Raw genomic sequence first — 24,493 nt, forward strand, 5'->3', positions numbered from 1 at the left:
TTTTTCATTCTTTGGGTTCTCACCCATGTGCCACATTTTTCATTGTCAAAGAAATGGCCATTAAAAATCCCACTGTATTTTTTTCTAGAAGTGGTGTTAGGTCTTAGTTCTCTAGCCAAAGGCAAGTTGAATACTGGTAATTATTCCTTTCATTTTCAAGGGAATGAGATTATGTAGGGTGATACTTGGTGTACCTAGTCCTCAGTTTAATATTTTTTTTCCACTTCCATTGCAGAGTGCCTGGAATAACAATTGCTACAGACATCATCTGTGGTTTTCCAGGGGAGACAGATGAAGATTTTCAAGACACCATGAAACTTGTAGAAGAGTACAGGTTTCCAAGCCTCTTTATTAATCAGTTTTACCCACGTCCAGGGACTCCTGCTGCAAAAATGCATCAAGTTCCAGCCCTAGTGGTAAGATATATTTTCTTGAACCATTGTATTTGATAGCTCATTTTATGTGTCTTTCATGTTGTGCCAAATGTGAATGTACAGTATGCACTGTACTGAATTGAAACATAAGAAATGTTTATTGGAGAATATGGTTTTGCAGCAGAATTATGCCACAATTAAAATGCAGTTTAATATATTTCTATAAAATAAACTGATTGCCTTTCAGAGCTTAGCTAGAACATGGGATGCTTTGCCAGATTTAAAGTTTAAATTACTGCTCAAATTATTAATTGGGGCAAAATAGCATCTATAGCAGGTTGAAGTGGTTCTTTTCACTTTGACTTTGTAGTCATATATTCTTCCTAACCTGTTCTCTGGGTGAGTCTCTTGTTACCAAGAAAAGGACAAAGGTTACATTTCATATTTTCTTCCAATTTTTGAAAACTTGTGTGAATCCAGTGATATCATACACATTGCAAGTGATTCTTCTTCGAGTGATTGCTCATATCCATTCCAGTTAGGTGTGCGCGCAGTGCGTGCACGTTCGTCGGAAGACTTTTTACCCTAGCAACTCCAGTGGGCCGGCAGGTCGCCCCCTAGAGTGGCGCCTTCATGGCGCTCAATATATACCCCTGCCGGCCCACCCGCTCCTCAGTTCCTTCTTACCGCCGTGTCGGTCATTGGAACTGTGGAGCGCAGCATAGCTGTCCTCCACGTCCCTAGCTCTCCTTCGTTTCACTGTTCTCATAGTTGTTAATTGTAGTATAGCTGTATATACTTATTAGCGGGTTTGGGCTGTAGCCCTTCCATGCCCCCGGCACCGGGCCCATGCCTGGTTCGCCGGGGTTCAAACAGTGCTCGGCCTGCAAAAAGCCGATACCGACCAGCGATCCCCACAACGCCTGTCTGAAGTGCCTGGGGGAATCGCACATTTCAGATAAGTACCGCATCTGTAAGGCTTTTAAGCCTCGGACAAAAAAGGAGAGGGACCAGAGGTTAAAGACTATCCTGATGGAAGCGGCACTTAACCCTGTGGCCCCGACTCAGAGCACCGGCTCTGCGCCGGCACTGGACCGCGCCGGCACCGGAAAGACGCCCCGGCACCGACCTTCCCCGGCACCGGGACCCGACGCAAGGCCCTCGACGTCTGCAGCTCCATCCTCGCAGACTCGAGCGGAGCGCCCGGCACCTACCTCTGCCGCGGCACCACCTGCAGGGATTCCGTCGACTCCGGGCCCCGGAGGTCCGTCGAGTCCGGTCCCTCCTAGCTCCCCTATAAGATCTGGGGTTGAGCTGTTGGTCCCTTCGACACCAGAAGCATTCACTTCGGCGCGGGACCTAATTGCTCTCACGAAGCCTATCCAGCCTCAACCCCCGGTACCCCCGGTGCAGGTTATATCTAGAGGCAAACCTGCGACAATGCGGGCGCCGTCTCTGGACTCGCCCAGCCGGCACCGATCCCCTTCGAGGGCCCGGCACCGTGGATGTTCTCGCTCCAGGCGCCGCTCGCAGTCCCGGCACCGCTCCCCTCGGTGGTACCGGTCGCACTCGCAGCTCCGGTCATCTTCCAGACGGTCTCGCTACTCCCGGCACCGGTCTGGATCGAATCGCCGATACTGGCACCGAGACTCCAGGAGCCGTTCCCGTCGGCGGTCAGCACCCCGGTCGACCTCCCGGCACCGAGCTGGTGGTAGGTTCCGGTCGACCTCCCGGCACCGCGCTGTTGGCAGGTCCCGTTCCTGATCACGGCACCGGTACGATTCCCAGTACCGGTCCCCGGCACCGAGAAGATCGTCGACGTCGAGACCGAGGGAGCCCTATCAGCCATGTTCGGCCCCACCATGGCCTTCCCAGCAGCCGTCTGTCTCCTCGCAGGCAGACAGCATGTACTCCCTGGACGCAGACAGACCCACGGCCCTCTTCCATGACCCTCCTCTGCAGGATCAGGAACCGCAGCAGTGGGGTTTCTGGACACTCTGGGCGTACCATCAAGCCCAGGGCCCTCAACACATTCCACCTCAACCAGTGGCATCTGAGCGCAGGGCTCCGGAGGCCTTGTTGTCTCGCCCTCCCCCCTCTCCGGCAGGGGAAGACAGATCTAACCAGCAGGACCCTGAGCTCCCTCCAGAATCAGAGGCGCTGGTACAGACGGAGCCCCCCGTGGACCCGCTCCTACCGGGGGTCTCCTCGTCGTCCTCCCCCGATGAGGCAGTGGCAGGAACGTCATCCTCCAGTCCTCCCCCACTCGACCTCAGGATGCACCAGGACCTCCTCAGGCGTGTAGCGCAAAACTTGAACTTGCAGGCTGAGGAGGTTTCGGAAATCGAAGATCCTGTGGTGAGCATTCTCTCAGCAGATGCTCCCACCAGAGTGGCCCTTCCCTTCATCAGGACTATTCAAGCCAATGCTAATATCATCTGGCAATCACCGGCCTCCATCCCTCCTGCTGCACGCGGGGTGGAGCGCAAGTATATGGCACCCTCCAAAGGATATGAGTACCTTCATGTCCACCCAAACCCGTGCTCCCTCGTCGTGCAGTCTGTGAACAAGAGGGAGCGCCATGGGCAGCAGGCCCCAGCACCGAAGTCCAAGGAGGCGAGGCGCATGGACCTGCTAGGCCAGAAGGTCTACTCAGCGGGCGCCCTCCAACTCAGGGTCTCTAACCAACAGGCACTCCTTAGCCGCTATGCTTATAACTCCTGGGTAGCAGCGGATAAGTTCAAGGAGTTGTTGCCTCAGGATGCGCGTCAAGAATTCGCGGCAATTCTTGATGAAGGCAAGAAGGTCGCCAGAACTTCATTGCAGGCATCCTTGGACGCGGCAGACTCGGCCGCCAGAACTCTGGCTTCGGGCGTTACAATGCGCCGCATCTTCTGGCTACAGGTTTCTGGCCTTCCTCTGGAGCTCCAACACACCATCCAGGACCTCCTGTTTGAAGGTCAGGGCCTGTTTTCAGAGAAGACTGATCCCAGGCTGAAAAGCCTGAAAGACAATAGGGTCATCATGCGCTCTCTAGGGATGCACACGCCCGGGACGCAGCGCAGACCCTTCTGACCACAACAGCAACAGCAGCACAGGCCCTATCCCCAGTACCGCCAGCGGCAAGACTTTAGTAGACGCCGAAGCAGGAATGGCCGGCGCAGACAATCGGGCAACCAAGGGGGGCAGAATCAGGGCTCCTCTAAAGTCCCACCTGGCCCAAAAGCTTCGTTTTGAAGGTGCGCCCGAGGACGCTGTACCAGTTTCCCCCACGGATCCGTCCCCCCCCCCCGTTTTCCAACCGCCTTTCGTTCTTCCTCCCTGCGTGGACCCAAATAACTTCCGACCCTTGGGTCTTACGCACTGTGCAAACGGGATACCGTCTGCAATTTATTTCACACCCTCCCTCCCGCCCCCCCACCCTCGTCCCTCTTCAGGGACCCCTCTCACGAGCAATTCCTCCTTCAGGAGGTGCAGATGCTCCTCGACAAAGGAGCCATAGAGGCGGTTCCGGAGAACGAGAAGGGCAAGGGGTTTTATTCCCGCTACTTTCTGAGGCCCCCAAGGCCAAGGGAGGCCTCAGACCCATCCTCGACCTGCGGGAACTCAACAAACATATGGTGAAGTTGAAGTTCCGCATGGTATCCCTGGGGACCATTATCCCATCTCTGGATCCTGGAGACTGGTACGTCGCCCTCGACATGCAGGACGCTTATATTCATATAGCCATTTTTCCGCAACACAGACGCTTCCTTCGGTTCGTGGTTGACCGCCACCATTATCAATTTGCAGTCCTCCCATTTGGCCGCCCCACGGCCCCGAGGGTATTCACGAAATGCATGGCTGTCGTCGTCGCATATCTTCGATGCAGTCGCATACACGTATTCCTGTACCTCGACGACTGGCTGATTCGAGGCACGTCAGAGTCGCAGGTCCGCAACCACGTCCGCAAGATCAGCAGACTCTTTGGAGCTTTGGGTCTCATTATCAACGTGGACAAGTCCACTCTGCTCCTCACGCAGAGGATAGAGTTCATTGGGGCCATTCTGGACTCCACCTTGGCCAGGGCTGTTCTGCCGCTGTCCAGGTTCCAGATGCTGTCGGCCATCATTCGGCGTCTACAGACGGCTCCCTTGACCTCTATAAGGACGTGCCTTGCCCTCTTAGGCCACATGGCGGCCTGCACCTTTGTTACGGGTTATGCGCGGCTTCGCATGAGGCCCCTCCAGTCCTGGCTCATCATGCAATACCGTCCGGCCAGGCATCTGCTGGACGCGGTTATCACCATCCCCCAGGAGGTATTGGATTCCCTCCGGTGGTGGCTAGACCAGTCCGTAGTGTGTGCGGGGCTCCCGTTTCATCCGCCCTAACCCTCAGTATCCCTAACAATGGATGCCTCAGACCTGGGCTGGGGGGCCCACCTTGGAACCCTGAGGACGCAGGGCCAGTGGTCTCCTCAGGAAGTGGCCCTCCACATCAACATACGGGAGTTGAGAGCGGTCCGCCTTGCTTGCCAAGCGTTCTCCTATCAGCTTCAAGGTCGCTATGTCTCGGTATTCACCGACAACACGACGACCATGTACTATATCAACAAGCAGGGCGGCAGGAGATCCTCTCCCCTATGTCAGGAGGCAATGCTGCTCTGGGACTTTTGTATAGCCCATTCCATTCACCTCATGGCGTCCTTTCTCCCCGGAGTACGGAACACGCTGGCAGACCGTCTGAGCAGATCCTTCCTTTCGCACAAATGGTCCCTTCACCCGGATGTCGCCCTCTCACTCTTCCAGAGGTGGGGTTGTCCCCGGCTGGACCTCTTCGCGTCCAGAGGGAACAGGAAATGCCAGATGTTCTGCTCCTTTCAAGGGCGGGAACCAGGGTAAGTAGCGGATGCCTTCCTTATCCCGTGGACGATGCACCTGCTCTATGCGTTCCCTCCGTTCCCGCTTATCCACAAGGTCCTTCTGAAGGTGTGCAGGGACAGGGCCCGCTTGATTATGATAGCTCCTGCGTGGCCCAGACAACATTGGTATCCGATGTTGCTGGACCTGTCTCTGGCCTACCCGGTCCCCCTGCCCCTTTACCTGGACCTGATCACCCAGGACCACGGCAGGCTCCGTCACCCGGACCTCCAGTCTCTACACCTCACGGCGTGGCTCCTGAGTGGCTGACCAGGTCGGAACTATGGTGCTCTACCCCTGTACGTCAAGTACTACTGGGCAGCAGGAAACCTTCCACTAGAGCGACGTACTCGGCCAAGTGGAAGCGTTTCTCCTGTGGGTGCATGGAGAGGGGTTTTCTCCCTATGGAGGTTTCTATCGCCAGTATTCTCGATTACATCTGGTCCCTCAAGCAGCAGGGCCTGGCAATATCATCCCTTCGGGTTCACCTGGTGGCTATCTCCACCTTTCATCCGGGGGGAGATGGCCGTTCGGTTTTCTCTCACCCTGCCGTGACTAGATTCCTGAAAGGACTAGAACGTCTCTACCCCCAGGTTCGACCCCCTGCCCCTACCTGGGATCTCAACCTGGTTCTGACTCGGCTCATGGGCCCTCCATTTGAGCCGTTAGCGACTTACTCCCTGCTCTCTCTCTCCTGGAAGACTGCTTTCCTGGTGGCCATCACCTCAGCCAGACGGGTGTCAGAACTCCGGGCCCTCATGGTAGATCCCCCGTATACGGTCTTCCATAAAGACAAGGTGCAGCTGAGGCCACACCCTGCCTTTCTCCTCAAGGTGGTCTCAGCCTTTCACGTCAACCAGGAGATCTTTCTCCCCGTCTTCTTCCCAAAGCCCCATTCATCCCACAGGGAGCAACAACTCCACTCGCTTGATGTCCGCCGGGCACTCGCATTTTATGTGGAGAGAACCAAACCGTTCTGCAAATCCCCCCAGCTCTTCGTGGCAGTAGCGGACCGAATCAAAGGACTACCCATTTCCTCACAGAGAATCTCCTCGTGGGTGACGTCCTGTATCAGGACCTGTTATGACTTGGCTCACACCCCTACGGGCCATGTGACTGCGCACTCCACCAGGGCACAAGCATCATCGATGGCTTTCCTTGCCCACGTGCCCATCCAGGAGATTTGTAGGGCGGCGACCTGGTCCTCCGTTCACACCTTCGCTTCCCATTATGCCCTGGTCCAGCAGTCCAGAGATGACGCGGCCTTCGGCTCTGCAGTGCTCCATGCCGCGACTTCTCACTCCGACCCCACCACCTAGGTAAGGCTTGGGATTCACCTAACTGGAATGGATATGAGCAATCACTCGAAGAAGAGAAGACGGTTACTCACCTTTGTAACTGTTGTTCTTCGAGATGTGTTGCTCATATCCATTCTACACCCCCCCTCCTTCCCCACTGTCGGAGTAGCCGGCAAGAAGGAACTGAGGAGCGGGTGGGCCGGCAGGGGTATATATCGAGCGCCATGCCGGCGCCACTCTAGGGGGCGACCTGCCGGCCCACTGGAGTTGCTAGGGTAAAAAGTCTTCCGACGAACGTGCACGCGCGGCGCACACACCTAACTGGAATGGATATGAGCAACACATCTTGAAGAACAACAGTTACAAAGGTGAGTAACCGTCTTTTCTATGCAAAATAGTATGAACAGAATGACAGTTATCTTTGAAATATATGCTAAAGGTCAGATTGACATATGACTACTTTCATTCCGTTCACTGCTACTTCATAAATATCTTCCATGATTCTGCACTGTTTTAAAATCTTGTTTCTGCCTTCAGCCTATATGGTAAATGTCACTGGTGAAATTTGTGTATGTAACTGTAGTTAATCTTCCAGGTTTCAGGTACTCCCCAATCTTCTATAGTTGGCCGTTGTGGTTGTATAACTCTTTCCAATTATCAAGCCATTTCATCTCAAAATCCCAAAGAGGATAAAAGCCACATTTTAACATGAGGTAGTTGGCTATCCAGTATATTCTAATTAAAAGCAGCAAAGAATCCTGTGGCACCTTCTAGACTAACAGACATTTTGGAGCATGAGCTTTCGTGGGTGAATACCCAGTTCGTCAGATGCATGTGCTTTTACAGATCCAGACTAACATGGCTACCCCTCTGATATTATATTCTAATTGATACAGATAATTTATATTCCCTTTTTGTCATAAGTGATAATTATGTGTAAAGGTTTAGTTTGATAAATAATCTACTTTAAATTTGCAATGGTGTAAATGTGCATACTTGCCTAACCTAAATCTTTGAACAAGAGAATATACCATTCTGCTGCTTATAAAACCATTTAAACTTTTCGTTGGTGTTTGTACTAGTGTAAATAACATTTGTATGCACTGCATTTCCAATCAGGATAAAATCACAGCCAGCTAATGTTGTAGGCAGATAAGAATATATCATACTTCATTTTGTAGAGTCATCATGGCTCACCAGTCTTTGAAGAGAAATTAATGAGTGGGCCAGCTACTCTTTGAAGAAAATTCAAAATATTTATTGTTGTATCTCTTCCTGAACGTCAAAACCTATACAGATATAGTCTCTACTTACTGTCAATATATACCGTACCTTCAATGAAAATGGAGAATTGGGTTAAATTTGATTCCTTTTATTTTATTGTTCAAAGAAGTAAGCTTTGAGCCATTATTAATTTTTTTTTAAGAGCATCTTATATAGGAAAGTGTAGAGGATTTGGGCACAAAAGATACTGTTGTGGTGTGGTATGATAGTGAAGGAGGGAGGAAGTAAGCTCACACAATTGACTGAATTTTTTCTTTCTAAAATGCCCATCACATTGTCATTGAGGGTGCCTATATTTAAAATACAGCTGAGCAATTTTGGCAGTCCCGGCAGGTTAAAAATTTAAACATTTGGGTTAATTTCTGATTTTGGTCACACAGATACAACCCCATTATCCTCCGTGGATTGCACAACAGTAGAGGAATTTGGCCTCTTGTTTTTTTCCTGCAGAGTGTAGTTAAATACAGTTATACTGACACTAAATATTAATCACATAAGAACGAACTTATTTTTTAAAAAAGTTTGGTTTAAATTTGGGGGAGTGATGACAATTTTAGTAAAGCTTAACATTTTCACTTGGCTCTTTTTTCTATAATTTGCTACTTTTGGGGAATTAGAACCTTCAAAAAAGCTATGTCTGCTTATGTTCTAGTGCTGATGGAAAAACTGTAATTAACAGATATTCTTTTTCTCTTCCACCTTGTTTCTTTTTTGTAATCTTCAGCAACTCTGAGTTATATATTCTTTCATCTCTTTCTGGAAATGCAGGATAAACTAGCAACTGGATCAGGAATGGTTTATGCTAATGTCTTGTCTTTTATATTCACAATGCCTCTAGATAGTAGCTAATGGCCCTCCTTGTGATGTCAAGAATGCACAGGCATTTCGTTTTTCATTCCTTGTCCAGAGCACCTTACAATTACATATCTTTCTCAGTTGAGAGAAGAGACTATTATCTAACCATGGACTCCCACCCCTTTCCCATTTTTTACTGTACACGTCATCTTATTGTTAATTAACTGACTTTAGTGTGTTCACATAGAAACAAGCAGCACATGAACCTATTACAGAAAAAAAATATATGTAGTACATCATATCTCCAATGTAATCTCATAAGCTAATTCTTTCTCAGGAAGTTCTATTAGCTATGCAGCGTATAGGTTTCTTTCAGCAGTATTTCTTCTTATAAAGAATTTTTGGGCACATTATTTAACTAGGGGCACCAGACCAGTGACTAACAATGATATTATGTGACAGTTGCCAACCTTCTCTTATTGCTCAATATTGGCTATGTTGGCTGTTGGTTTTAGCATTGCAGATATCTGCAGTGGGAAAGACGTATTGCTATTTGCAGTCTGCTCCCTGCCTGTACATTGTGTTTCAAGACAACCTCACTGTTCCTAATCAAGTAGTATCTATGGTGGCAACATATTTGCCCTGTCAATCCTTTAAGTTCACTCTTTTCCAGAGGACCACCTTTCCTCCAGGCACAGTCCATGAAGTAGGCATAGTAATGTTAACACTTCATTATTTGGTGGAGGTGGTAAATTTGATAACTTTTTTGGAGGAAAATCTGAGATGGGAAAATCTCATTTGGGCTTGACATAATAGAGTATTCAATCAATTCTACTTGGAATCTTTTTTCCACATAAAATGATATGTTGTTATTTAAATCCATACTGGCACTGATCTTCTGTGTCCAGAAGTGCGGGAGACACTAATCCACTACTTTTTATGATCATAACAGGCAGAGAGGCTGTACTTCTTCCTTATTCTGTTGGAAAACTACCATCCTTGGAAGGTCAAATATATCTAAATGACTCCATTGCCTCACAACCATTAATTTTTCTTCACAAAACACTTGTGAGGCAGGGAAGTGTTGTTATTCCCAGTTTACAGAACTGAAGCATTGTAAGATTGAGTTGCCCAGTGTCACACAAGACAGAGCCTGAAATTGAATCCAGAGCTCCCGAGTTCCAGTCCAGTGCCTTAACCATAAGAGAGCATCCCTCCTCCCACATCCTCTAACAAAAAGCTAGTTAATTATTATTGTATTTTATTATTTTTATTGAAGAAGTACCAGCTGAGGTCTAGGCAGAACTAGGCACTATACAAACACTGAGGCAATTATTTTATGTATATCTTCACACATCCTTTTGATTCCGAGAGGTTTATAGAAGATTAGTCAAAATATGGCACAAAAATCCCTATTGATACTGTGACTTTTAGTTCTTGTTGGCAATCCCTCTGATTTGCCTGAAAGACTCTCTGGATATGCTGACCAGATATGTAATGTGATTGGAAACCTGGAAAGAAAACCATTATGTTGATATACTGAAGAGGTACCTGGTAGAAATTCATACTATAGGTACATTTTAAAGTGGGTTTAAAATATGGCATAAATCCCTGTTTTTCATAAAAGCTAGTGGTCTATCAATGTGAAATTTTACACATACACTTCGCATTTTCTATGTAGCTTTTCTATGAATTCTCTATATAATTTTTTAATAAATCATTGAAATTGATCTGACTGAAATTTGGCCTTGTCACTGACAACATAAGGAATCACCATCTGCTTAGGGGCATCTTAGTTATATTCCCACTGGGAACAAGGTGAGGGAATGGGCATCTTTGCTAAGGCTCTATTGGCCTAACTTCCATTAAGAATCATAGGAGATGGCAACCATTTTGAGATGTCAGGTTTTCATGTAATTCTCTGTAGGAAAAACATCACTCATCAGCCCCTGCTGAAGAAGAAATTTTCAGTTATGAAGAATAACAGTGCAAAAAAAAAGACTAATAAGCCTAAAAGTATATTTTCAAAACATATGTACTAGTTCTACTCAAAGAGATGCTGGATGGGGAAACTCAGATGTGGGGCGTCTGCCAGTGAGCATGCACAAAGCCACCTAAGTCCTGACACTGCTGAGCTGCATGGAGCTCATTGGTGGGATTCTCAAACTAATGCCCCAAATCCCTTCCACCTATTTCACCACCACCACCACCACCTTCTCTGTTTTTTGTGGGAAAGGGCTGGCCTGACTAGGCATCTAACTCCAGGAAAGGATTAATGATTGTGAATTCCAAGTGGTGATATGCACCTCTCTTTGGCCTGGATTAGATGCCTATATCCTTTGAAGGGTGGAGCTTGTGACCCACTCCTCTGCTTAGTATTTCCTGTTGACTAGACTAGGTGATTACCTCTTCTGCGTGCTGGCTTTCATGGATCCCTTAACTCTCCCCATGCATTGTATAGGAAGCCTGGACACCTAACTTGGGGGTGTGAATCCCACTGGGTGGTAGAGTGCCTAAAGTTAGGCATTGCAGGGCTGAGCTTAAGTCCCCTTTGTGGATCTAGCCCCTTGTGACTAAAAAAGGATTTGTCGTGATACATAAAGGGGTATTGCTGTAATATACAACTCTGTACATCTGTATTCTCCCTAATGGTAAAACTTGCTAGCTCCAAATATTAGAAAGGATAAAGTAAATTTTACTTGCTGATAATTAAAGTTCTTTTGCTCAAATCCCATATACAAATATGCATTCATGTATCCCTATTATTCCCACTTAGAACTGAACTGGCTTCTGTCTCAGTGCAAAAAGCTGCCTATACAGTGTTTATGGTTAAGTCTGAAATTTATTAAAACAGCTCCAGGGTACTCACAGCTCAGCATGCAACCAATGATACTGACTTGTGATAAAGTCAAAGAAGTTAGTTACCTGTGGGTGACCTCTGTCTGCAGTTACAATGTTATTATTGAACTCTACCCATGCTTTCAAAAGGTAGTTATTTTAAAGCCAGTACCAGCTTCAGGTCATATCACTTTCGTTTGTTTGACCAGGTGCTGAAGTGAAAAACTTGTGTTTGTTGTGGAGACAGTTAAGCTGGTGTGTTGTAAATTCAGTTTTATTCTACCTGCAAGCAATGAATGGTTTGACTCTTAAAGCTGCTGAGAGCTGAGTTCAGGCTGAATCTGTGGAATGAGTTAAATTCCACAGTCGCAGCTGGACTTTGCTGAGTCAGACCCATAGGAAAGGAGAAGAATATTTTGACTCTGGCTTGAAGCCATACCTTTTGAAATTCTTGCAGTGGTGTAGTTCAGAGCAAGAGGCAGAATGTGAGTCTCTGACTTCTAAAGTGTGGGTTGTGACTGTCCTGCTGAAAAAGCAAGTCAGAGTTCAAAGGCAGAGTAGAAATACACCTGGGAAACCCAGGCTGGCACTGTACCCCTTTGAATTCAACTTTGTTCTTACTGCAGCAGTCTTCAGAGCACTGACCAGAATGAAAATTACTGACTTCATATTACTTTTACACAAAATGTGGTTTAAAGGTTTTAGCTTCCCAAAGAAAATGTACAGTTGTGGATTTAGACTGAGCTGTACTGTCAGTAATAGGACACAGCAAAATGACACAGATGTGGAAAATACACAATTTCTTTGTTTCTTGTTGATTTTTAAACTTCCCTGTAGTGCCAAAACCATTCATCTGTACTAAACGTAACATTACTGACGTAATTGCCAGTGTAACCATTGGTTTTAGCAGCACAATTATTGTCCCATATCAAAAAGAAACAAAACCAGGAACTTAACTTATCCTTTCACAATTCTTTTGTACATGCCACTACAGTTCTGTTGTACACTTCTGCCACACCTCCCTCCCCTTTGTCATAGGTATACAAGTTACTGAAATGGATCAAAGGAAGAGTTATCCAAACAGAAGTTTATAAGAAGAGGCCTACGTTACTATTGCATATATCTTATCTAACTTTCATTCATTTCAGTTTGCAAGATTATAGTGATATTTTTCAAACTAAAGTTATGCCTGAGTCAGATGTACAACTAGAAAAGAAGTTGAAGAGGACAGGCTGTTCCTAAAAGTTGTAATACTGGAGGCTCAACATCAAGCTGTTCTGACACAAAGGAAAGATAAGAAGAGCCACAGGCAGCCAATGTAGCTGCACACAGAGCTTTTTAGCTATCTAAAAAACCAGAAGTGATACATACAGGAAATTGAAGGAGGGGTATATCACCAAGGAAGTATACATGGGAATAGCGCAAGCGAGTAGGGACAAAATCAAGAAATCTAAGGCAAAGAATGTTTTACAGCTGGCAAGGAATGTTAGAGACAACAAGAAAGGGTTTTTCAAATACATCAGACAAAAAACAAAGCTTGAGGATGATGTGAGTCCGCTGCTCAGTGGAGAAGGTGAGCTGCTAATGGAAGATAATAGGAAGGCAGAGCTGTTCAATGCCTACTTTGCTTCAGTCTTCTCACAAAAATTACATGTGACCAGATGACTAGCAAAGTTACTACAGACAATAAAGTGGAAAGGATGCAGATAAGGATAAGTAAAGAACATGTCAGAGATCTTCTGAGCAATTTGAGTGAACTCAAATCAGTGGGGCTGGATGCTGTTCATCCCAGGGTACTGAAGGAATTAGCTGAATAAATCTTGAAGCTACTGGCAGTAATATTACTAACTCATAGGTAACAGGAGAGGTTCCAGAAGACTGGAGAAGGGCTAATGTAGGGGCCGTCTTTAAAAAGGAGGAAAGGAGGAGCTGGGGCACTATAGACCAGTCAGCCTGACTTTGATGCCTGGGAATCTGCTGAAATAATGTATAAAGAATTCAGTGTGCAAGTACCTAGAGGATAGGGTAATCATTAGCAGCCAGCATGGATTTATTAAGAATAAATTATGCCAAACCAGCTTGATTTCCTTCTTTGACAGGGTGACCGGTTTGGTGGCTAGGAGGAATATGGTGAACATAATATACCTGGGCTTTAGTGAGGTTTTTGACACAGTCCCACATGACATTCTGATAGGTGAACTGGAGAAATGTGGGCTTGGCGGAACTGCCATTAAGTAGATACATAATTGGTTAAGCAACCACAAATAAAGAGTAACTATTAATGGAATGTTGTCAGAGTTAAGAGAGGTCTCAAATGAGGTTCCACAAGGAGCCGTACAGTGTTGTTTAACATCTTTATTAATGACCTGGATGTAGAAATAGAGAGCATGCTGATCAAAGTTTCAGATAACACAACGCTGGACGTGGGGGGAGGTTGCCTACACTTTGGAGGATAGAGCTAAAATTCAGAGGGATTTTGATAAATTGGAGAACTGGTTTAGAGACAACAACATGAAATTCAAGACAAATGTAAGGTGCTACACTTAAGAAGGAAAAACCAAATGCACAGATACAGAATGGGGAATAACTGGCTTAACAGTAGCACTTCTGAGAAGGTTCTGGGAGTTGTGGGGATCACAGCCCCAACATGAGTCAGCAATGCGATCTGTTGCAAGAAAAGCAAATTCAATTTTAGGCTGCATTAACAGGCATAGCATGCAAGTCACAGGTGGTGATAGTACCACTCTACTCAGCTCTGGTTAGGCCTCTGCTTGGAGAACTGTGTCTATTTTTGGTCAAAGGGATGGAATGCAGCCATATGAGCAAAGGCTGAAGGAACTGGGTATGTTTAGTTTGGAAAAGAGGAGATTGAGGGGTACATGATAGCAATCTTCAAATACTTGAAAGGGTGCCATAAAAAAAGATGGAGAAAAGTTGTTCTTTCTTGCTGCAGAGGGCAGAACAAGAGGCAATGGGTTCAAACTGCAGCACAGCAGATTTAGATTAAATCTCAGGAAAAACTTCCTAACTGAAAAAAACAGTAGGACAATGGAACAGACCACCTGGGCGGGTGTGGAAGCTCCTTCTCTGGAGGTTTTCAAAAGGAGGGTGGATCGCCATCTGTCTTGGATGGTTTAGACACCACAAATCCTGCATCTTGGGCAGAGGGGTAGACTAGATGACATTTGTTGTCCCGTCTGACCCTATGATTTAAATAAAATTGGCAGGGGCTGGTAAGCCCTGAACTTGTTATGAGCTACACACACAAATACATATCACAGTGCCTGCATGGAGTGCCTTTGAAGTAAATGCAATGAGGTCATTGATGGATTGAGGCTTTAAGGGAGACATCAACATGACAGTATAAAGTTAAGGGTTGTGTATTCCTCTCATCCCACAGTGGTTGTACTTATGGCCTTGTATATGTCATTGTGTTCAGATATGGGGGTTTCAGTTCACACCATAATGAAGAGATTTGAGTCCAGGTGTTAAACTTGGATCTCGATTGAGATTATGAAACCTTACACAAGAAAGACATGGGTTTCATTTGGGCCCATCTCTGTCTTTTACTCACTTTAATTACAGATACAAACTGCCATAGTAAACAGGACACAGTTTCAGACTGCTAAAATTAATGAAGCAAATATCTTCTCTATTAGTTTTTTTTATTATTATTATTGGTCTTATGTTTGATGTAAGATATTAGTCTGATCAGAACTCGTTCATTGATAAGATTCAGCAGCACATTGCTGACTGGTTACAAATTATAGAAGGTTTAGGAGTATTGTTCTTAACATAATTTTTGAAATCAGATGTGTGCATTAAAACAGTAAAACCTGTTTGTTTAGGCTTTGGCATTGCTGGAATTCCCATGATAACCCTGAAATACGCTTGCAACACAAAACAGGCCATGAAATAAGTCTCCACTCAGGTCTAATATTAATAATGTTGCTCAGATTGGTAAAGGTGTACTAATTTAATACCTGGCTGCCTAGAGATTTGGAATTTTTAATTCAGGTTGAGTATGTTGGTTCTTTCTCTATCTATACTGTTACTGATAGTCATTCCTTTAGATACAGTGTGAATAGAATGCACTAATGCTTGAATATATTTCTAAAAAGTTAAAACCTTGATAAATTTTAGGCAGAAAAATCCCAAGAATAATTGATTAGTATCTGTAAAAAGGGATATTCCCTGTATTTTAACAGATGATTATTTCCTCATGAACACTAGACAGTGAAATCGCCAGTGCCAGAAGTCATCTTATAGTTCCTGCAATGCACTGTACTTTTCTAAATGCTGCAGAACTCTGGATTTAACTCAGTTTCATTTTTGCTTAACAGATCAGTTTTAAAGTGCAGTATTTGCTTTTGGCTTTGGTTTTATTTATTTTTTTATCTCTCATGGAAGAGAGCGAATGTATACCATTTACTTATCATGTTACTGGTCTGGCCGTCTGCAAAGGGTCTTTTTGGAAGAAAAGGATGACACTAACACAGCCTGAAGTGGGCTCTGAATGACACCACCTGCACTTTAACTGTCTTTAGAGCTCCAAGTGCACCCCCTTCAGAGCCATCACAGTTGATCAGGTCGCTGAGTGATTAGGAACTCGTATCTTCCACTGTTTTGGTTGCTGAACATGCACGTCAAGTCAACATGCTAAAAATCCATGTGGAATCTGGAATTGCTGAGAAACTGGAAGTAGAGAGAGGACCGAATAATAGAGCAGATCATTTGAGATAAAACAGCAAGATTAGGCAATCCCTTAGGCACAAGGCTTTTTTTATTTTTTCTTGGCTCTCTGAAAGCTGGCAAACATGGGCATTAGCTATTGCCTTCCTCCTTCATTTGGTGTCATGTCATACCCCCTTAAACTCTCTTTCTCCTTCATGGTGACTACTGTTGTGCCAATCCTTCGTCTGTTCAGGATGACAGAAAACATCCAAGTCCACTGGCCGACAACTGAACAGATCAATTTGGGGGCGCACCATGAAGAGAGTATTGTAGCCAAATTGATCCTGGGCTTGGATACTCTATACCAACTTACTGCTTAATTAACACAACAATATTTAGTTTACTATCCATTATAATCCCATACAGGTATATGTCCCAGTATGGTAGATTGGTAGTCTGAAGAGCACTTGCGATAGTCCCGACACAAAAAACCCCCCTTCATATTAGTCCAGAGGTTCTCAAACTGAGGGTCAGGACCCCTCAGGGGGTTGCGAGGTTATTACATGGGGGGGACATGAGCTGTCAGGCTCCACCCCAAACCCTGCTTTGCTTCCAGCATTTATAATGGTATTAAATATATTTAAAAGTGTTTTTAATGTATAAGGACGGGTTGCACTCAGAGGCTTGCTACGTGAAAGGGGTCACCAGTACAAAAGTTTGAGAACCACTGTACTAGTGAAATACTTTTCACTCAACGAAACACTACTCGGTTACAGCACCGTGCTTGGAAAATGCCAGCAGCCTCTGGTATTCTAGCTGCTTTTTATGTTGAATTCATTTGAAAAAAAATTAACAATAATAATAATCCCATGTACATCAAGTATTTTACACAAAAAGAAGCACAAAAATTGCCATACTAGATCAAACCAATGAGTTACCATTTTTTAATCCAAAAACCACAGAATTATGTTTAGAGCATGCTACTATTTGTGGATTCAGATTAGACTAAATGGATTTTTAAGATATTAGATTTTTTTCATCCACTCCCATCTCCGCATGGTGTCACTACAGGGCAGAGTTAAGGTTTCTGTTGAAGGAGAAACTTAGAATTACACTGGTCTGCAATTTTTGAGAAGTCGTCTGCTTCAGAGATAAAATGTGATATTTATTATGTATTTTGATGTGCTGAATTCAAATATGACAATTAAAACAACTGGCTACTGTTTCTAAGATATTTAAGTTTTTACATTTTATGTCTATGTCTATTGTGTAGATAGTAGAGTTTTAATCATAAATTGTAAACCTGGGTCTTTTCATGTATTTATGGTTGCTTTACATGATAATATTTCACCTGTTCTGTTTATGTAACACTTTAAAAATCAGCAAAAGGTATATAAATAACATTTATTATGAAACAAAAGGCAAAAAACTATTATGTACATAGTTTAGTCCTATTCAGTGTCTACTCGGCGCTTCTTGGCTTGTCTCTTGTATTCATTAAATGGAGCATCTCTTGTCACTGTCCAGCAATAGACTGCAAGCATTGATGGGCTCCACTTGCCCTGATAGCCTGCCAGGAGATTCCACTGCTGTAGTCTGGAGCCCAACAGCTCTGCCTTACTCTTGGGTAGTTCCAAATCCCTGACAAGGTCATTCAGTTCACCTTGTGTTATGAGGTGTGGTTCAGAGGAGGAGAATGGGAGAAAATGTGGGTCCTGTGACATGGATGGTTCAGGACCAGAAGTTTCATCCTCTTCCTCTTCCTCGTCTGACTCAAGTGAGAATGATTCTGGTGCATCAGGAACCGGCAGTCCTTCTCCGTGGGGTACTGGGCATATAGCTGATGGAATGTTTGGATAAGGCACAGTCCACTTTTTCTTCTTTGACACACCTTTCCCAACTGGAGGCACCAGGCAGAAGTAATAATTGCTGGTCTGATCTGTTGGCTCTCTCCAAATCATTGGCACTGCAAAAGGCATAGATTTCCTTTTCCTGTTCAACCACTGGCCAAGATTTGTTGCACAAGTGTTGCAGCATATATGTGGGGCCCACCTCTTGTCCTGATCTCCAATTTTGCAGCCAAAATGAAGGTGATAAGCTTTCTTAACCATAGTGGTTATACTGCGCTTTTGTGATGCAAAAGTCACTTCACCACAAACATAGCAGAAGTTATCTGCACTGTTCACACAAGTACGAGGCATCTCTGCTCACTTTGGCTAAACAGAAATGTGTCCCTTTGCAAAATCAAACGGACAAATAAGAGAGCACGACACTGTATGATTTCTAGAGCTGATATAGGGCAATTTGTTCAGCAGAGTGATGTAAGCTTCGTTATGATTGCATCATCCATGACTTCTAGGAATAACATGATGCAATTCATCTCATGTATGACGCAATTCCAGCTTCAGATTCCATCATTCATTGTTTTGCCTCAAAAGCAAGTACTGTCCAAACCCAGTCATAGATTTATTCATAGATCCAGTCAAAGATGTATTTGAGTCATTTCTGGTTAAAATTGAGATCCCTTCCCTTTATAACTCACTTATCCTCCACCATTCCCAAGTCAAGGGTAGTATATACTGACCCAATAGCATATCTTGAAAACTAGAGCCAATCAACAATTTTAAGCATCATTTTCGTTCTCAGTGACCCAGAATTAGTAAAGTTGGACTACATTTATTTCAGAAGCATTTTGGCTGTAGAGCAGTGTTATGAAGAATAATGGGTAGACAGACTATTTATCTTAAAATACATATGTCAAAATATAGCCTGTGCTCAGGATTTTGGTGAGCCTTAACTAAATGGGAAGTTAGACGACACTGTGACAGAGCAGAGTTTAAGGGTGCTTGGTTGCTGTAACTGCATTTTTACACTTTAACATATTTGGATTTTTTTTTAAGTGTAAACTTAATATTGAATTTCCTGTGCTTGTAGTGCTTGGTTTTGGGATAATTACAACATCCCTGACTGTAGTTTACTCCAAATTACTGATAGGTATTCTCAACCTTAACTTCATTTTAACATACTTTTTGTCTGAGAAAGTCCTTGGTTTTGTTTTAATTAAAAAGTTTAATATATGAACTAAACTAAACAAGAAACTTAAAGGGAGTGCTACCGTATTTCTAATGATTTGAAACTATAAAGTATCAACCTTAAATCATTTTTTAAAAATTGTAACTGTCATGGTCAGATTCACCAGTACATTCTGGTTACTTGTCCCCACTCTGGAGCAGCACAAAACAGCCAGAATATATCGTCCAGTTAAACTGACTTTACTACTGTACCCCAGAACATGATTGAGCAGCTGGAATGTCCACCACAATATCCCTCTCTCTCCTGTCCTTCCAATTCCCTCGGCCTCTTGTCCCACCCTAAATTTCCCCATCCACCTATGCTCCAAATTCCCCCTGCCTCTTGCTCCTCCCTCTGGTTATCCTGGGTCCACAGACTTGCACCCCACTGTCCCTGCAATCCCCAGAGCCATTATGCATTTTCAGTTATGAAGAATAATAGGAAAAATGACCATTAATCTTGAATTTAAAAAACTAATGTAGCACATGCACAAGACTTCAGTGACTTTTTAACTATGAGAGGTTAGGGTTGCCAACTTTTTCATTACACAAAATCGAACACCCTTGCCCCACCCCTTCCCCGAGGCCCCTTCTTCAAGACCCCGTCCCTCACTTCATCCCCCCTCCGACCGTCGCTTGCTCTCCCACACTCTCACTCGCTTTCGCTGGGATGGGGCAGGGGATTGGAGGGGTTGAGGGCTCCAGCTGGGGGTGCAGGCTCTGTGGTGGGGCTGAGGATTTTGGGTTCCGGGCTGGGGCCGGGGGGGGGGGGGCTCTGGGCTGGGGCCGAGGGGTTCAGTGTGTGTTAGGGGACTCATGGCTGGAGCAGAGGGTTGGAGTGGAGGATGGGGCATGGTGTGCAGGCTGTGGGAGAGAGTTAGGATTCAGGAGGGTGTGCAGGGCTGGGGTAGGGGATTGGGGTGTGGGCTCCGGCTGGGGGTCTGGATTCTGTGGTGGGGCCAGGGATGAGGGGTTTGGGGTGTAGGAGGGGGTTGAGGGCTGGGGCAGGGGATTGGGGTGCAGAAGGAAGTGTGGGGTGCAAGCTCCAGGAGGGGGCTCAGGGCTGGGGCAGAGGTGCAGGCTCTGCGAGGGAGTTAGGGTCCGGGAGGGGGTACAGGGTTGGGGCAGATGGTTTGGGGCACAGGCTCCATCAGAGCAGCGCTTACCTCAGGCGGCTCCCGGGCAGCGGTGCAGCAGCACTAAGGCAGGCTCCCTGTCTGCCCTGGCTCTGTGCAGCTCCTGGAAGTGGCCAGCATGTCCCTGCAGCCCCTAGTCAGAGGGCCAGAGGGCTCTTCCTGAGCCTGCAAGCATCACCCCCACAGCTCCCACTGGCTGCGGTTCCTGGACAGTGGGAGCTGGGGCAGGGGCATCACGTGGCGCTTCCCTGATCACCCCTGGGCCTAGGGGCCACAGGGACATGCCGATAGCTTCCGGGAGCTGCACAGAGCCAGGGCAGGCAGGGAGCCTGCTTTTAGCCCCAGTGCACTGCCAACCGGACTTCTAACGTCCTGGTCAGCGGTGTTGACGAGAACTGCCATGATCACTTTTCAACCAGGCATTTTCAACCAAACGCCTGGCCATCCCTATGAGAGGTTTGAAGAGCATGTTCTGTTACTGACATTATTAGGGGGGAAAACTTCTGACACTGGGTGCTAAATTTCTTAAAGGACCCATTTTTAGTTAATTCTACTTCATGAACTAATAGATTTATTTGTAAATTCTCAGAAAATTAATTCTGTACTCAGAGTAAGTGCTGTAATATTGGGGAGTAAATGCTGTAATTTTAAATAAAGAGGTTAAATCCCTGCTTTAAATGCAAAACTAAACCTTAACTATGGAGTCACTGATGTTGCCATAATCATGAATGCCTTTTAGTATTTGTGATCCCAAATTATAGATCAATGTGATTTTTTTTTTAAAGACGCATTAGGGTTTTTTTATCTCCCCCTCCCCTTCATGATGTCACTACATTACATGGGTCCTTGTTTAAACAGTAAACTTAAACTTATTTAGAAAAGAATTAGTGTTTGTAAAAATATGGCACTGTAACAACACAGGAAGCATAACATGCAGCTATATAGCTTTATACTTATGTTGTGAGTTGAAAAAAATGCAGTCTGATATATGAATAATGCTGAAAATATCAAAGTATACATTGTCTTGTTATCAGACAAAAACTTTAAAACCGTGTTCGTAGAAAAGCAAAGATGAATAATGAAATTTATGTATATCAATAAATAAACCAGAACAGTGAGTCTATTTTTGACATAGTAATTCAGGAGTAGATAGGTTAGGTCAAAAACCCTAGCCACCCCTGAAATGAATTTTAGTCTGTTTCATTATATCAAGGCAGGAATAACACCACTGGTGGTAGCAATGCTGATAAAAATGATTTATTGCACTGGTGTCAAAATTGGTTGTAGAAAGTTAGTTGTATGATCACTTCTGCCCTTTCAGACCTTGCAGGGAACAGTCATAGGATCATGGTAAAAGTAAGTTACAAGCTTATCAAAAACTTCTGCAATCTGACTGGGACGGAACAATTTTCTAACCTCTTTTCTACTAGGATGACATACAGAATAATTCAAGGTCAAAGAGTGGTTCATTCGTTTTGATCAAATTTCTTGTTCTGTTCTTCACAACAACAGATTATCTGCAGGTCATCATAACTTGGTTGTTTTGGTGATTTGGTGCATATTTGTGGTATAATATAAGTACAGAATTTGAAGGAATAAACATTCAAATCTGCATACAAATGATTAAAATATGCCTTGGCTAGGGTTGCCAACTTTGTAATCTCAAACAAACCAAACACCCTAGGCCCACCCCTTCCTCAAAGCCCCGGCCCATTCCCTTCCCTGATACCCCACTCACTGCTCACTACATTCCCCCTCCCTCGGTGGCTCACTCTCCCCTACCCTCCCTGAATTTCACTGGGCTGGAGCAGAAGACTGGGGTGCGGGAGGGGGGGAGGGCTCTAACTGGGGGTGTGGGCTCTGGGGTGGGGCTGGAGATGAGGGGTTTAGAGTGTATGGAGGGGCTCCAGGCTTGGGGGTGAGGCTGAGGAATTTGGAGTGTGGGAGGAGGCTGTGGATTGAGGTAAGGGTTTGGGATGTGGGAGGGGTGAGGGCTCTGGGCTGGGGGTACAGGCTGGGGCTTGGGGCCGAGGGATTCAGAGTGCAAGAGGGGGCCACGGGTTGAGGCAGGGGGTTGGAGTGCAGGAGGGGGTGCGGACTCTGGGGTGGGGCCGGGGATGAGGGGTTTGGGTTGCAGGTGGGGGCCCCAGGCTAAGGGTGGGGTGGGGTTGAGTTGGGTTGGGTTGAGGGATTATGAGTGCGAGAGGAGGCTGCGGGTTGAGGTGAGGGGCTGGGTTGTAGGAGGAGTATGGGCTCTGGGCTGGGGGTTTGGTCTCTAGGGTGGGGCCAAGGATTAAGGGTGCAGGGTGTGGGAGGGGGCTCTGGGCTGGGGCAGGGGTTACTGTGCAGGGGGGTGAGGGCTCTGGCATGGGGTTGGGGATGAGGGGTTTGGGGTGCAGGAGGGGGCTCCGGGTTTGGGGAGAGCTTACAGTACATACATCAGGAGTGCAGCAACGTTTTAATCCATTTCACAGCAAGTGCTTACGTGTTTTTCCCAGCTAAAGAGGGCAATGGAAAATACTTCAGTTGCAGTTACCAGATAACATGAAGTTTATAGTTGGTAGTAAAAGGTACAGGTGAAGAATTATTCCTCCTCCATCTAGATTTAAAATGGCCCTCATCACAATTGTATCTGAATATCTCTGTATCTGTACTTTGAAAAGGCATTTTGAGTTTATCTCATCACTTCCATAAAACTTGGTACTTTGAGTACTGTAGTCTAAGGACTATAGGATTAAAATTAAATTTGTCCAGGATTCATCAGAATTTCACAGCACACCAAAACCACTGCTTCCCCAGTGGAGAGTACCACCTTTCATCATGCTTGATTGTGTCTTGGCAGTCTCATGCACCTCCAAAATGCTGACCGTTTTGTACAGCACTGAGGCAGACAGCCCCACAGGGTGAGCTGTTGCTTCCATACTGAAGGAGACATATTTCCTCTGTTTCCCCAGAGGGCCATATATCCTATTCCACCACTGTGTTTGTCTTTCTGATAGAAGACAGAATTAGGTTTGTATGCAGTACATATTTTTATTTGATGAAAATAGATTTTGAGAACTTACAGAAGGAAAAAAGACTACTCAAAATGTGGATTTGTATGAGACGGGGCTCTCTGAGCTAAGAGGTGAAAACAATAATTGATGTCTAGATGTTTTAATAACATAGCAGCCAATGACAGAAGATATATAAGGAGAGTACGGATTTCTTCATGTTAATGTTGTAAATGTGCTTGTTGATCTCAAACAACTACAATTCACCTTAAACTCACATATTGAAGAGAGCTGTAAACTATATTATTTCACAGCATTTGGGCAATGATATTGTTTAATCCTCATAAGATCAGGTCATAGGAGATGTATTATTATTCCCTACTGTGCTGATTCATCTGCCACAGCTGTTACACTGCTGGGGTAACCTGAATAAATGTGCATTAGTGGGATTAAACCAAAAATATGATTTCATCTAGAGCATCAATGATGCCTTGAAGGAAGAAGGGGAGAGGATATTAGTTAAATATGTTCTAATTGCATTTTGAATTATAAAAAGGCCCACATTAAAATGAAGTTTCATATCTAATTTCTATAATAAATGGATACTTTCAGAAGCTACAGAAATATCTCTGAAAGCTGCCTGTTGTGTTTTTCATTTGGTTTTGGGGGAAGCTAAAAACAACCAGAATTTTAGTTTGAATAATATAGTCTGCTTTAGCTCTGCCTAACATCAGCTATATATAAAAAACAAAAAGGAAAAATATTCACACAGCCATTGAGTATCTCTGAGAATATGTAGTCACTTGAGTGCGTGTATGGGAAATATTTAAAAGCTGCAATATTTAATTACCGGTAAGTCTATAATTTTAAAATATATGCTATCAGGAATTGTGGTAGTCTGAAAATGTTTCTGCTTGAGTGTATGAGGGCCACTGAGCACTGATGAAATGTGATTTTGACCATTAAGTATTTTGTGTATATTCTTTTCAGCTCTGGTTCTTACACAGTCTTCATCACCAAAGTATCTGAGCACTTTCCAGAAGTGCCTTGAGCAATGTAAATAGCATCTGCCATGTGTGATTTGTTCTCTCTCTCTTTCCTTTTCTGCAAGGAGAAATTGTGGTTATTTAAA

General features: G+C 44.9%; 1 protein-coding gene across 2 annotated transcripts in view; it reads left to right on the plus strand.

The window, feature by feature from the left end:
- Positions 1 to 24,493, plus strand: part of CDKAL1 (CDK5 regulatory subunit associated protein 1 like 1) — a 640,704-nt gene that overhangs the window by 456,016 nt on the left and 160,195 nt on the right. For both annotated transcript variants that reach the window (XR_007772820.1, XM_050942303.1), the window contains exon 12: positions 236 to 416. Coding sequence is in view for 1 of the 2 variants with exons in the window: in XM_050942303.1 (XP_050798260.1) it covers positions 236 to 416 (181 nt within the window). In the remaining variant the exon portion in view is untranslated. The remainder of the gene's footprint in view (positions 1 to 235; positions 417 to 24,493) is intronic.

Source organism: Gopherus flavomarginatus, chromosome 2, assembly GCF_025201925.1.
Source record: "Gopherus flavomarginatus isolate rGopFla2 chromosome 2, rGopFla2.mat.asm, whole genome shotgun sequence".
Taxonomy (NCBI): domain Eukaryota; kingdom Metazoa; phylum Chordata; order Testudines; family Testudinidae; genus Gopherus; species Gopherus flavomarginatus.